Here is a 13,264-nt window from a genome sequence, read left to right as displayed (position 1 = left end):
GGTTAAATACATGTATTTTTAGCCAGTATAGGTAATCTCATTGCTGCCCAGGGCGCCCCCCCCAGCGCCCTGCACCCTCAGTGACCGCGGTGTGAAGTGTGCTGAGAGCAATGGCGCACAGCTGCAGTGCTGTGCGCTACCTTAAGAAGACTGGAAAGTCTTCAGCCGCCGATTTCTGGACCTCTTCTCACTTCAGCATCTGTAAGGGGGACGGCGGCGCGGCTCCGGTGACCCATCCAGGCTGTACCTGTGATCGTCCCTCTGGAGCTAGTGTCCAGTAGCCTAAGAAGCCCAATCCATCCTGCACGCAGGTGAGTTCGCTTCTTCTCCCCTTAGTCCCGCGTTGCAGTGAGCCTGTTGCCAGCAGGACTCACTGAAAATAAAAAAACCTAACAAACTTTTATTCTAAGCAACTCTTTAGGAGAGCCACCTAGATTGCACCCTTCTCGGCCGGGCACAAAAATCTAACTGAGGCTTGGAGGAGGGTCATAGGGGGAGGAGCCAGTGCACACCACCTAGTGGTCAAACTTTTAATTTTGTGCCCTGTCTCCTGCGGAGCCGCTATTCCCCATGGTCCTGACGGAGTCCCCAGCATCCACTTAGGACGTCAGAGAAATTGGCAATTTAGCAAGCTCTGGGATATCCAATTCCAGAAAGATTCTCTAACAAATTTCCATTCCTGTGCAATAGTAAACATATAGAATTTGCAAATTCTACAGCATGTGCTACACCACAAACCAGATGTTATTGCAAAGACATTTTCAGTTGACACTGCACTACAGTTAGCTGCGCATCAACAGTTAATGCAGCTGAATCAGTGAGTCACTAGAGTGCCAAGCCACAACATAAACAAAAGGGAATTAAGACAGCTAATGAAAGCAAAAGGAGACTGGATCACGCAGCAAAAACTTCTTTATTCCTTCCATATACCAACAGCTCAGAAAAATGGATACACTAAGTGGCAGATCACATGGCAGTAAAACACAGGGTATTTACCAGGTGAAAGGGACCTTGATACAAAATAACTGAAACTTGCCAACTGTATATAAAGAATATAGTACAGTGGTTCTCAAACTGTGTACCGTGCTGGGGTGCTCTGGGACACTTGCAGGGGTGCCTTGGATTAGTGGTCCAGGACCAATTTAAATTATTAAATGTAATAGGGAAAATCAGTGCTGGTGACTGCCAGTCATAAATATGTGGACAAATGAAATCAACTCCTGTCCTTCACCACAGATTTGAACATAAGGATGACATATAAACAAAATTTACTTAATTTAATATTTCTTCTAAATTTCTCAATAAGAAACGTTTGGCCTAAGGGTGCCGTGATTGTAAAAAGATTGAGAACCACTGATATAGTATATTATACTTTATTTTAGAAAATAAAAATAAAAAAATTGTGCTGGTTCCTTTTTGCAAGACATTGCCAACAGACATTTCATTTTTTACAGTGTATATCATAAATAAATAAAATAAATAACCCAGCAATTTCACCCTGCCTAACACGTTTACATCACAACTGTCTCCAACTTCAGATTACAAAGATTTTTTTTATGGTTACTGTATGTATAGGATAAAATGTAATTTAAGTACTATATAAATCCCATTAGAACATGTTAGTCAAGTCAAGCATTACATTAAATGTATATCACTTGAATATGGAATATTAATGACATATAATACAGCAGATACCTCCGTAGCACAGAGGATTTTAGCACACGCCAGACGAGAGTGTGCAGCACAATATGTCCTTTCATTAATTTCCTTAACACGTGTGACTAATCCTGCTCCACCCCAACATCTCCTACGGCAACACAACCACAGGATGCTAATCTAGGGTAAAATACAGAAGATTTCTATAAAACATATGTATGTGTGTGTATATATTTATATACACTTACATACATACTTATCAGCCATAACATTAAAACCACTGACAGGTAAAGTAAATATCATATTATCTTGTTACATGGTACCTCTGAAGGGGTGGGATATTATATTATTAGGTAGCATGTGTACACTCAGTTCTTGAAAGTTAATGTGTGGGAAGCATGAAAATCAGCAAGCCCAAGGATCTGCGTGAATTAGACAAGGGCCAAATTGTGATGGCTAGGTGAATGGGTCAGAGCATCTCCAAGACGCACCGTTCCCAGTATGCAGTGGTTAGTACCAGCCATAACTATTCCAAGGAAAGTTGAATGGTGAAAGGGCCGTGGGCATCCAATGCTCATTGATGTATGAGGAGTGGAGTGAAGGGGATGCGGTCAACATCCCGCTGGACGGGATCCCGGCGGTCGAAATACCGACGCCGGAATCCCGACCGCCACAATCCCGACATTCTCCCTCCGTGGGTGTCCACGACATCCATAGAGGGAGAATATAATAGTGTGGCGAGCGAAGCGAGCCCGCAAGGGCCTGCGTTCTGCTCGCCACCCCTGTTGGGATTGTGTGGTCGGGATTCCGGCGTCGGGATTTCGACCGCCGGGATCCCGTCCAGCGGGATTACGTACTGATCCCGAGTGAAGGCTACCTTGTCTGGTCCTATCCCATAGAAGCTACTGTAGCGCAAATTGCTGAAAAACTTCATATTGGCTATGATAGAAAGTTGTCAGAACACACAGTGCATTGCAGCTTGCTATGTAATGGGCTTCGTAGCTACAGACCATTATACACCTCTGAAAGCACCATTACAGAAATTAAACATAGAGCAATGGAAGAAAGCGGCCTGGTCCGATTAATTTTCGTTTTCTTTTACATCATGTGGATGGATGGGTGCGCGTGTGTCGTTTACCCGGGGAAGAGACAAGCAAGCAGAGGCAGTGTGATGCTACAGGCAAGGGTCTGCTGGGAAACTTTGGGTCCTGGCATGCATGTGAATGTTACTTTGACACATACCACCTACATAAAACATTGTTGCTGATCAAGTACATCCCTTCATGACAGCAGTATTCCCTGATGGCAGAGGCCTCTGTCCGCAGGATGAGATGTCCTGCCACACTGCAAAAACTGTTCAGGAATGGTTTGAGGACCATGACAATGAGTACAAGATGTTGACTTGGCCTCTAAAATACCCCAGATTTCAATCCGGTGGAGCATCTGTGGGATGAAAAACTAGTAGCAAAGGAAAGCAAAGCGAATCCCAAAAAATTATTTAAATACATTAATAGCAAGAGATTAAAGAAGGAGAGTATAGGCCCTTTAAAAGACACGTTGGGAGTCTTAAGCAAAAATGATAATGACATAGCGGACACACTAAATGAGGTTTTTTTTTAACAGTATTCACTAGAGAGGACCCAATTCAGGGACTGACACACAATCTCAATAATGAGAATATGACACTGATAGGTACTTATTTAAGCGAGGAAGTAGTCTGTGACCGATTAAAACATTTAAAGATTAATAAATCACCAGGGCCCGATGGCATTCATCCAAGGGTTCTAATGGAGCTTCACTCTGAACTGGCAAAACCGCTATCTTTGATCTTTAAGGATTCAGTTATATCAAGTATGGTTCCCAAAGACTGGCGTATAGCGGAAGTAGTGCCTATATTCAAAAAGGGAAGTAAAGCTGAACCAGGTAATTATAGACCAGTTAGTCTTACATCTATAGTGGGGAAAGTATTGGAAGGTATTCTAAGAGATAGTATTCAGAAGTTCCTTGAAACCAATAAGGTCATTAAAAGGAATCAACATGGGTTTATGAAGGACAGATCCTGTCAAACCAACTTACTTGGCTTTTATGAAACAGTAAGCGCAAACCTAGATCAGGGTAAAGACGTGGATGTAATATTTTTAGACTTTGCCAAAGCGTTCGATACTGTACCACACATGAGACTTATCTACAAGCTACAAGAATCAGGGCTAGGAAGCACAATATGCACTTGGGTCAAAAACTGGTTAGATAATAGGGAGCAGCGCGTTGTGGTTAATGGATCTTTTTCAACTTGGACTGAAGTGCTAAGTGGTGTGCCGCAAGGCTCAGTATTAGGACCGCTATTGTTCAATATTTTCATTAACGACCTAACAGAAGGTCTAGAGAGCATGGTGTCAATTTTTGCAGATGATACCAAATTGTGTAAGGCTATAAATACAGAGGAGGATGCCGAGTCTCTTCAGACTTAGTTAAATTAGAAGCATGGGCAGCCAAATGGAGAATGCGCTTCAACACAGACAAGTGTAAGGTAATGCACTGTGGTAACAAGAACAAAAATTACACCTACTTACTAAATGGGGTAAAATTAGGGGATTCTGTACTGGAAAAGGACTTAGGTGTCCTCATAGATAGCAAGCTAAGCAGTAGTACCCAGAGTAGGACTGCAGCAAAGAAGGCTAATAAGATATTAGCATGCATAAAACGGCGTATTGATGCTAGGGACGAGAGTATTATACTCCCGTTATATAAATCACTAGTTAGGCCACACCTTGAATACTGTGTACAATTCTGGGCACCGTACTACAAAAAGGATATCCTGGAGCTTGAAAAGGTACAGAGGAGGGCGACCAAACTAATTAAGGGCATAGAGACGATGGAATACAATGAAAGGCTTGAAATACTAGGCATGTTTACATTGGAAAAGCGGAGACTAAGAGGGGATATGATCAACATCTACAAATATATAAGGGGACAATACACAGAGCTTGCGCGGGACCTGTTTTTGGTTAGATCAACACAGAGGACTATTGGACACTCGCTCAGGTTAGAGGAGAGGAGATTCCGCACAATACGGCGTAAAGGCTTTTTCACGGTAAGGACAATATGTGTTTGGAATTCCCTGCCCGAGGGAGTTGTAATGGCGGAATCTGTCAACACCTTTAAGAATGGGTTAGATAAATTCCTAATGGATAAGGATATCCAGGGGTATGGTGCATAGTCATGCATTATAGTTACTATAAATAGGGAAAAAATGCAACGGCTGACAGCAGCATCAGTCAGAAATTTTAGTCAAATCATCATGCATAGGAGACCACAAATAGGTTGAACTCGATGGACAATTGTCTTTTTTCAACCTCAGATACTATGTTACTATGTGCTGAAAAAAAGAAGTCCTACAGTTCTTTAAGGCTCTGCTGGAACTTCTTGGTGCCAGATAACACAGGACATCTTCAGAGGTCTTGTGGAGTCCATGCCTCATAAGTCAGAGCTGTTCTGGTATCACAAGGAAGACCTACACAATATTACGCAAGTGGTTTTACTTTTAATGTTATTGCTGAATGGTGTGTATAAGAATTAACTTTCATTTCAATAACTTCAAAGTATACATGTGGAAATATCAGCATGAATGGGTTTCACATATAAAACTTTATATGCAGTCATGTAAAAATAATATTATATAAATAATATACAATACCCCTTTTCCACTAGTGAGCACCCGGCTGCGGCCCGTGCTCAGCCCCGTTTCCCACTGCGCTCACCAACCCGGCATATTGCCAGGTTGGTGACGCTGCTAGTGAAGCGGCAGGGGCGGCGCTGGGAGATCACATCATCTCCCAGCGTCGCCCTTCCATACAGTGTGAACGGGAGCCGTGTCGCATCGACGCGGCCTACGGTTACACTACACAGCTTACCGGGTTGCAAGCTACCCGGAATTTGCAGGGGGGACCTTTTCCACTAGAAAAAAACACGGGTAAATGCGCGCCTCCGTGCATTTACCAGTGTTTTAAGAGCTAGGAGAAAAGGGGTATAATTAACTGAGGTACTAATTACATCACCTCTGCTCAAGTATGGAGACCCTTAAAACCTTGACAAATCGGTCTCGAGAACAGAGTTTGGGAACCACCATGTTATAGCAACTTCTACCATGTGCTAAACGTATATGAAGTATTTATGGGACACAAACAACATTTTTTACTCCTTAAAGACCATAATATACATTTTATGACTTTGCATCCAAGGGCAAATTGGAGGAACCACAGTTTGAGCTGCAAGAACTATGCGACTGGTATCTATTAGAAAATCATTATCAACATATCATTATATAATTACCTCATGTTTTGACATGTTCATTAGCAATGTACAATATTTTTTTATACTTTCTGTAATGGTTTTTTTTCTCATGTCCTAGTATAGAATAAAATTGACAAACTTGTGATTGTCTGAGCATGTTCCAGACGTCAGAGATGAATCATACGATTATATTTGCAGCTGTCCGCTGACCGAGAGATTTTGTAGCTGCTCAGTGTACACATGCTTCACACACTTGCACGGTGAATATACACTCCCCCATGGGCAGCAACTATCTGATAGCAGGGCTACAATTTTAGCGATTAGTGAATTTTAGAGATCAGGTCTGAATTAGGCCCCAAGTGTCAACTGGGCCCTGGACAATAGCCGGGGCTTCCATAAGTATGATCTACAATATACGTAGGATATACTCATTAAAAGGAAATACATATGTCACATACTTTTTTTTTTTTTTTTTTTTTTTATCCGAAGAATATTTTCAGCCTAGACAAATTATCATTCTTTTCTTTCTCTTTTAAAGTATTAAAAAATAAATAAATAAAAAGTAGACTACAGACTATAGCGACTTTTTTTTATCTCTTTCTTTTTACTTCAAATAATTTTAGTAACTGCATGGGCTAGCACAGGGTACATATACATATATATATATATATATATATATATATATATATATATATATATATATATATATATATATATATATAGCTAGCAGGTGGAAGGCGGCACTCCAAGGTCTTAGAAAACACTGGAAAAGATAGGTGCTGAACACCATAAGCTGCAGTGTTCAGCACCTATCTTTTCCAGTGTTTTCTAAGACCTTGGAGTGCCGCCTTCCACCTGCTATTTCTATACGTTGCAAGACGTATTTTAGGAGGGCAACCAGGCAATTACCATATGTTTGTGAACGAGTGCCAGCTTTTTTTTATATATATATATATATATATATATATATATATATATATATATATATATATATATATATATATATATATATATATATATGGCAAGAAATTGAAGAAGCAGGGAGCGCCAATAGTGCATTAAATGAGTACAATGATTTTTATTTTTTTTAAAAATCCAAATCGGTCACAAGTAAAAAAAAAACCCGTACCATATAAGGCGGTCAAACCACCGCTTGTATAACCAGCTTAATATTTTACCCCACTGTGCAAAGCAGTGATCTCGATTTCAAATCCACAACGTCAGACCACGCCCATACGCGTTTCGTCATTCGACTTCGTCAGTAGGCTTGGTCTTTGTCAGTCACGGCACTCGCAATCGCTTCAGCGGCCGCTGATGGATGTATCTCCCTTCGCTCCCTTCAGCTGGGAACTCCAGTTAGTGCACCGTGTCCCCTCACATGGTTTGCTTTGCTCGCCATGCTTCGGGCAAGATACCTCGCTGCGCTCTGCACAGGTTACTTTTCCCAATCGTAGTCCACGTGGATCGTAGGGTATGAAAAGGTTATAAAAATTGTAGGAAACATTTTTTGCAAAAAACTCATGTCGACATTTGTTACGTCAATATAGTGACCATGTCGACCTAATGCATGTCATTTTAATATCATAGTTACTCCATTTGTATTCAGATTTAGGGATTTATTAATCCAGAAAATTTTCATAATATTACGTAGACTGCAATTTTTGCATAATTTTTGGATTATTGCCATGTACGAATACAATAAATGGTAAATTATGGAATACCAGAAATGTGCGCAAAACGAGCTGCCTTAACAAGAAAAAATTCCCAAAAAGGAGTCACCACACCCAATTAGACAAACAATGCAACAACAACAACAAAAAAACAAGGAAAATATACTTGTATAAGAGCTCCTAATATGATAAGATGGTATACATTCCACGAAGTCTCGGAGAAGGACTCCCGGTTTCATAAGAGGAAGGATCCGCAGATTAAGGAAACTTCTACACATAAGGAATGTATACCATCTTATCATATTAGGAGCGCTTTTAAGAGTATATTTTCCTTGTTTTTTTGTTGCTATGTACCAACAGGAGATTTCAAAAGGCTTATTAGTGCTGAAGACTGCAGTCACATTTTTATCAAAGGGGATTACGGTCTGACCCTTATGTACCAAACTCAGAAGAGAGAAGCTTTTTGGATTTTGTCCCTGTTGGTTTATCCTATCATTAGATACGGTAAACCGCTTAATGAAGGGCTGTATAGAGAGGTGTGTAACCACTGCCGTCGCCCTAAGCCTCAAGGCCTCTGCATCTGGCTAGCAGGGTGCTTGGAACGGCAAAAACGCTACAGAACAGCACACACGCTGCATGTAGAACCATCAGAAGCATCTCTACAGTTTCTCCCGCTAGCGGTACCGCCCACTCACATTCCATGTTCAGGGGGTGGGGCCAGCACAGGGAACCAATGAGCCCTGCTCCAGCACTGGCATTAAAACAGGAAAAGTATCTTCCGATCCCTCTCCTGAAGTGTCCAGAAACTGACTCTGTGCAAACAGTGTCAGATTCCCAGTAGTAGTCTTCCAAAAATGTTAACGACTCCTCTGATGTGCCTGGGATTTAACTTGCAACTGCTGTCCCTGCGAGTTACATCCTTTAACTAAAATTAAAAAAAAATCTGTTGCGATACGAACTGATAATAATTGTGTTACTGCCTCTATTAATAATACATAAACCCACTAGCTTTAACCCATTTAAACACCTTCAAAACAAAATGGATGAATATATATATATATATATATATATATATATATATATATATATATATATATATATATATATATATATATATATATATATATATATATATATATATATATTATATATTATATATATATATATATATATAATTGGATGGATGGAAAGAAAAGAGATTTCCCCAGGGAGCTTATCGTCCTTTGATATGTACAAGTTTACGGATACAATCTTAAAATTGAAGTTTTATTGTTATTTAAAACCTACAATTGGTAAAAGCTGTTTGACAATTTGCGCAAGTTGACAAGAAAATGTATTTGTACAGACAATAGGGCTAAACTCTTGGGATAGTGCCTCTCTCCAGTTAGTAACACTCTGAGCAGCTCAGAGTGTTACTAACTGGAGAGAGGCACTATCCCAAGAGTTTAGCCCTATTCAAACTCCGCTTGGTTGTAATCCTGTGATTAGCTGCTCCATGCGCTTGATTTTACCAATATGGTTTGAAATTAATTTTCTGAACCAGGCCTTACTTAGTGGATAATCACCAAATGGATCATATCTAATTCCAATCGATATTCCGTACGGTGAAATCTTGTCCAATACCAATTTTAAAATTATTAAATTGCCTTTGAAGACACGAAAGATATTTGTCCAAATTTTGATCCTTTGACCATACTATACCCCTGATGAAGTCTGTAGGACGAAACGCGTTGGGTTAGGACAGGGTCTCTGTCATTGCTTCAAGAAACAACATTTACTGTTTTTTGACTGAAATGGATTAATATCAACACAACTATTGTCTGTACAAATACATTTTATTGTCAACTTGGGCAAATTGTCAAACAGCTTTTACCAATTGTATGTTTTAAATAACAATAAAACTTCAATTTTAAGATTGTATCAGTAAACTTGTACATATCAAAGGACGATAAGCTCCCTGGGGAAATCTTTTCTCTATTTCTTCCAATATCATATCCCATCTAACAGGGGGTATCTTTCCCTAAGGTGTAGCTCCCCATATCATATAGCGCGAGAAAGGTCTTATCCCTTTTTAGCGAATATAATTATATATATATATATATATATATATATATATATATATATATATATATATATATATATATATTTTTTTTTTTTTTTTTTTTTTTTTTTTTTTGAAAATAACCGGCTATACGAGTCATATGTATAATAATTTATTAATAATACATATCACAACAAATATTTTCATTCCGTATGAAAATATCCCTGCTATGTAGTAAAGCAAACTTGCAGGGACAGTGGTAGCAATAACCACCGAACCTGCAAGTTACTTCCCCTGCATTGTGATAGACTTCTCTGGGGAATCTGACATTGGTACAAACACAGGGGTAAATTTACTAAGATAGGAGTTCAATTTAAGATGGGATGTTGCCCATAGTAACCAATCAGATTCTACTTCTCTTACCTAGCACCTTTAGAAGAGAATACCTGGAATCTGATTGGTTGCTATGGGCAACATCCCATCTTAAATAGAACTCCCATCTTAGTAAATTTACACCACAGTGTCAGTTTCCACTGCCTGATGGAGGCTGCAGGAGAGGGATCAGAAGAATTCTCTCCTGCGAATATGCCCCCATAGGCATAAAGCGGCTTAAACCATCTGAAGATGTTCTTAACCAGGGCCGGACTGCCCATCTGGCAAATGCCAGAAGGGCCGGTTCTGTCATTCAGAGAACCGGGAAGGCCACGCGCAGTGTAGCCTCTGGCTCTCTGTTGTGGACGGTCCCCCGCACGTCTCCATGGAAATGGAGGCGTGCCGTGAGTCTACGCCCCGACTTGCGGCACACACCAACCCGTTTCCATGGAAATAGTGGTCTGCCACAGGTCCACGCCCCCTTGACTCGCGGAATGCTCCCGTCGCTAGTGTCTGCGTACCCCTTTACTGGCGCACACATGCCAGGGTCGATTTCGGCCTCCAGTCCGTCCCTGGTCTTAACTAACAGGCCCAAAGTTTGGTACACAGGATGCAGATTGTAGTCCCCATACTGTAGCTAATAATGGAGAGGGGACTGCAAAGTGCATCACTACTGCATTAGGCTTAGTACATAGCAACAACCATAAAAGTATGCAGACTATGCACTTTCTACGTCATTTTATGAAGAAGAAAAAATGCTTCATAGAAATTTCCATACTGATAAGCAACCCCATGGAATAAACATATTACATATGATAAGCATACCACACAGTATAGCTCACAATATACTGATTTCTTTAGTCCCCTCTCCAGAGTATTCACCCTGTAAAAGGCAAGATATTTACAATACAATTATATATATATATATATATATATATATATATATATATATATAAAAACACACAACAATAATAACAGTTACCAATACATTATAATTGTTCTCCTGAAATAAGCTCATAACTAGAAGATCGGGCCGATGTTCTTCTACAATGATGCAGTGATTGGATCACCAGGTGAAATCCGTGTGAATGACCAGATTGCTCTGCCCCACAGTGAGGACTGGCGGCGTCAGCAGAGCATACACCAGGGATCTGTACTGCACTCCACCAGTGATGCATCAGTATTGTCCGGCTGCACCACTTGTGTCTCAGTACAGAAACGAGTTACAGAGAAACATATAAACTATGTGAAAGCAAACAATATGTAATAAACACTGCAGTGCCTGACTGTATCCCTGTACAACCGAGCCACCCACCGCACTCTGTTATCCCCACAGAGGCGAGCCCCAGTCACTAACCATGGTAGTCAACAGACGCTTTCTTGGCTCCCTTAGGCAGTATCCATGGTGGATTATCAGCATACAGTGAATTGTTATTGCTGTTCTTCTTTCCAAAAAGCTTGTTAAGGGTCCCCTGCTTGGAGGCGTTTTTCTTCATTCTGTACAGAATTACCTTAAAAAATCCTTGTTAAAATAATAATTGTCTCTAGCAATGCATGTTGTCCACAGCAATCCACGCAGCTCGCTGGAACAAACGAAGTCAATCCCTGTGGATTGTACACAGGAAGAAGTGGAAAGCTCAGAACAACCTTTGCAGCAGGTAAATAGCTGATTCCTGTTGGTTCATTGCATTTGCCTACACCTGGCCCCACCCTCTCTCCACAAACTGCACTAGTCACATTCCTGCTCGCTCTCACCTAGCACCACCTTCCAGTGGGGAAGGACAACCCCACATTAACCTCTCTAGTACGAGTTAAAGATTAATACATATCTCACAGTGACTACATGATATTCCCACTGATGGACGGTTACTACACTTCTTTCTCTTAGCTAGGTGCTTTTATTGTATCAGTGACTGCACCTGATGTTTATGCAATGACATTAGAAAGACAGGTGAAATGGCCCATATATATTATTTCTAAAGTATACAGTATGGTATATAGTGTGTTCACATCTGCTGTGTTTACACTAAGCTGCAGAATTGGACTTTTCATTAGTTTGCATCAAAATGCATGTGTGTTCCTGTGCAGGGGGTTGTAGTGCACATACATGAAGGTATTACAGGTTATTTACAGCTGTACAGATGTGCAGTAACCCTGGTAACTAACAATCACTTTGGTGCAATTTATGCAATATAAATACATTTTCGATTGTTTGCTATTAGTTACTCCACACATGCAGTTTGCTGGTAAATATCCACGTGTGTATTACATTTGCACTGCCCTATTTTACACAGTTGCACGCTAATTGTAATTACAAAGAACAAGCCAAATTAACTCAAATGAAACATACATCATTTCAGGGGTGGAAACCAGCACACCGGGCAGGGTGCAGTATGCAGTATCAGATGTTGACACTCAGAAAGTTGACATGGATGTTATGCTGACATGTGACATGTCGGCATGGTGTGTGTCGGCCTACCGAATGAGCATTTTTACAATGTTAGAGGCTAGATCCTAAGACTACCCTAAACCTAACCCTTATGGCAGCTTAACACTCACCTTAAATGTAACCCAAACCCTAAACCTAACACTGACAAGTACTGTTGACATTCACATTGCTGACATAATGACCATGTCCATGCTGACATTGTGCTGAATAATGATCGATAATTACAGAAACAGGGGTGGTCATAAATACCATCAGTAGATCAGTCTGTATTTCAGGGGCACCGAGCAGGGAAGGAGTGGGGGTGACAGATCCAAAATACCCAGACCTAAGGGCAGGTGTGGTTTTAGGGGTAAATTTACTAAGATGGGAGTTCTATTTAAGATGGGACGTTGCCCATAGCAACCAATCAGATTCCAGGTATTATCTTCTAGAAGGTGTTAGATAAATGAGAAGTAGAATTTGATTGGTTGCTATGGGCAACATCCCATCTTAAATAAAACTCTCATCTTAGTAAATTTACCCCTTAGAGCAGAGCCGGCCCTAACCAATATGATGCCCTAGGCAAGATTTTAGCTGGTGCCCCCTAGCACCCCCGCTGGTTCCGCCTCTGACCTTGCACCTCTTTCCCAGCACCATCACCCCTCACCCATAGCAGTCCTTATTTTGGTGTTTGTACCCCCTATATTTTAAATAGGAACAGTTCGCACATTTAGCCAAAAAAGGGGTGTGTTTTTGCTGGCAATAGGCATGGCCACACAATAGTAACCCCAATTCCAATTACGCCAC

The 13,264-nt window shown here is 40.7% G+C and overlaps 1 protein-coding gene across 1 annotated transcript in view; it reads right to left on the bottom strand.

Moving 5' to 3' along the window:
- LOC135046144 (uncharacterized protein C6orf132 homolog) overlaps window positions 1-11,753 on the bottom strand; it is a 104,005-nt gene extending 92,252 nt beyond the window's left edge. Inside the window, exon 1 of the mRNA XM_063955354.1 lies at window positions 11,387-11,753. Within this exon, the coding sequence (XP_063811424.1) occupies window positions 11,387-11,525 (139 nt within the window). The 5' untranslated portion in view covers window positions 11,526-11,753. The remainder of the gene's footprint in view (window positions 1-11,386) is intronic.
- Window positions 11,754-13,264: the final 1,511 nt, after the last annotated feature.

This window comes from Pseudophryne corroboree, chromosome 2 (assembly GCF_028390025.1).
Source record: "Pseudophryne corroboree isolate aPseCor3 chromosome 2, aPseCor3.hap2, whole genome shotgun sequence".
In the NCBI taxonomy this organism is placed as follows: domain Eukaryota; kingdom Metazoa; phylum Chordata; class Amphibia; order Anura; family Myobatrachidae; genus Pseudophryne; species Pseudophryne corroboree.
This window is presented reverse-complemented; position numbering and strand designations above follow the sequence as displayed.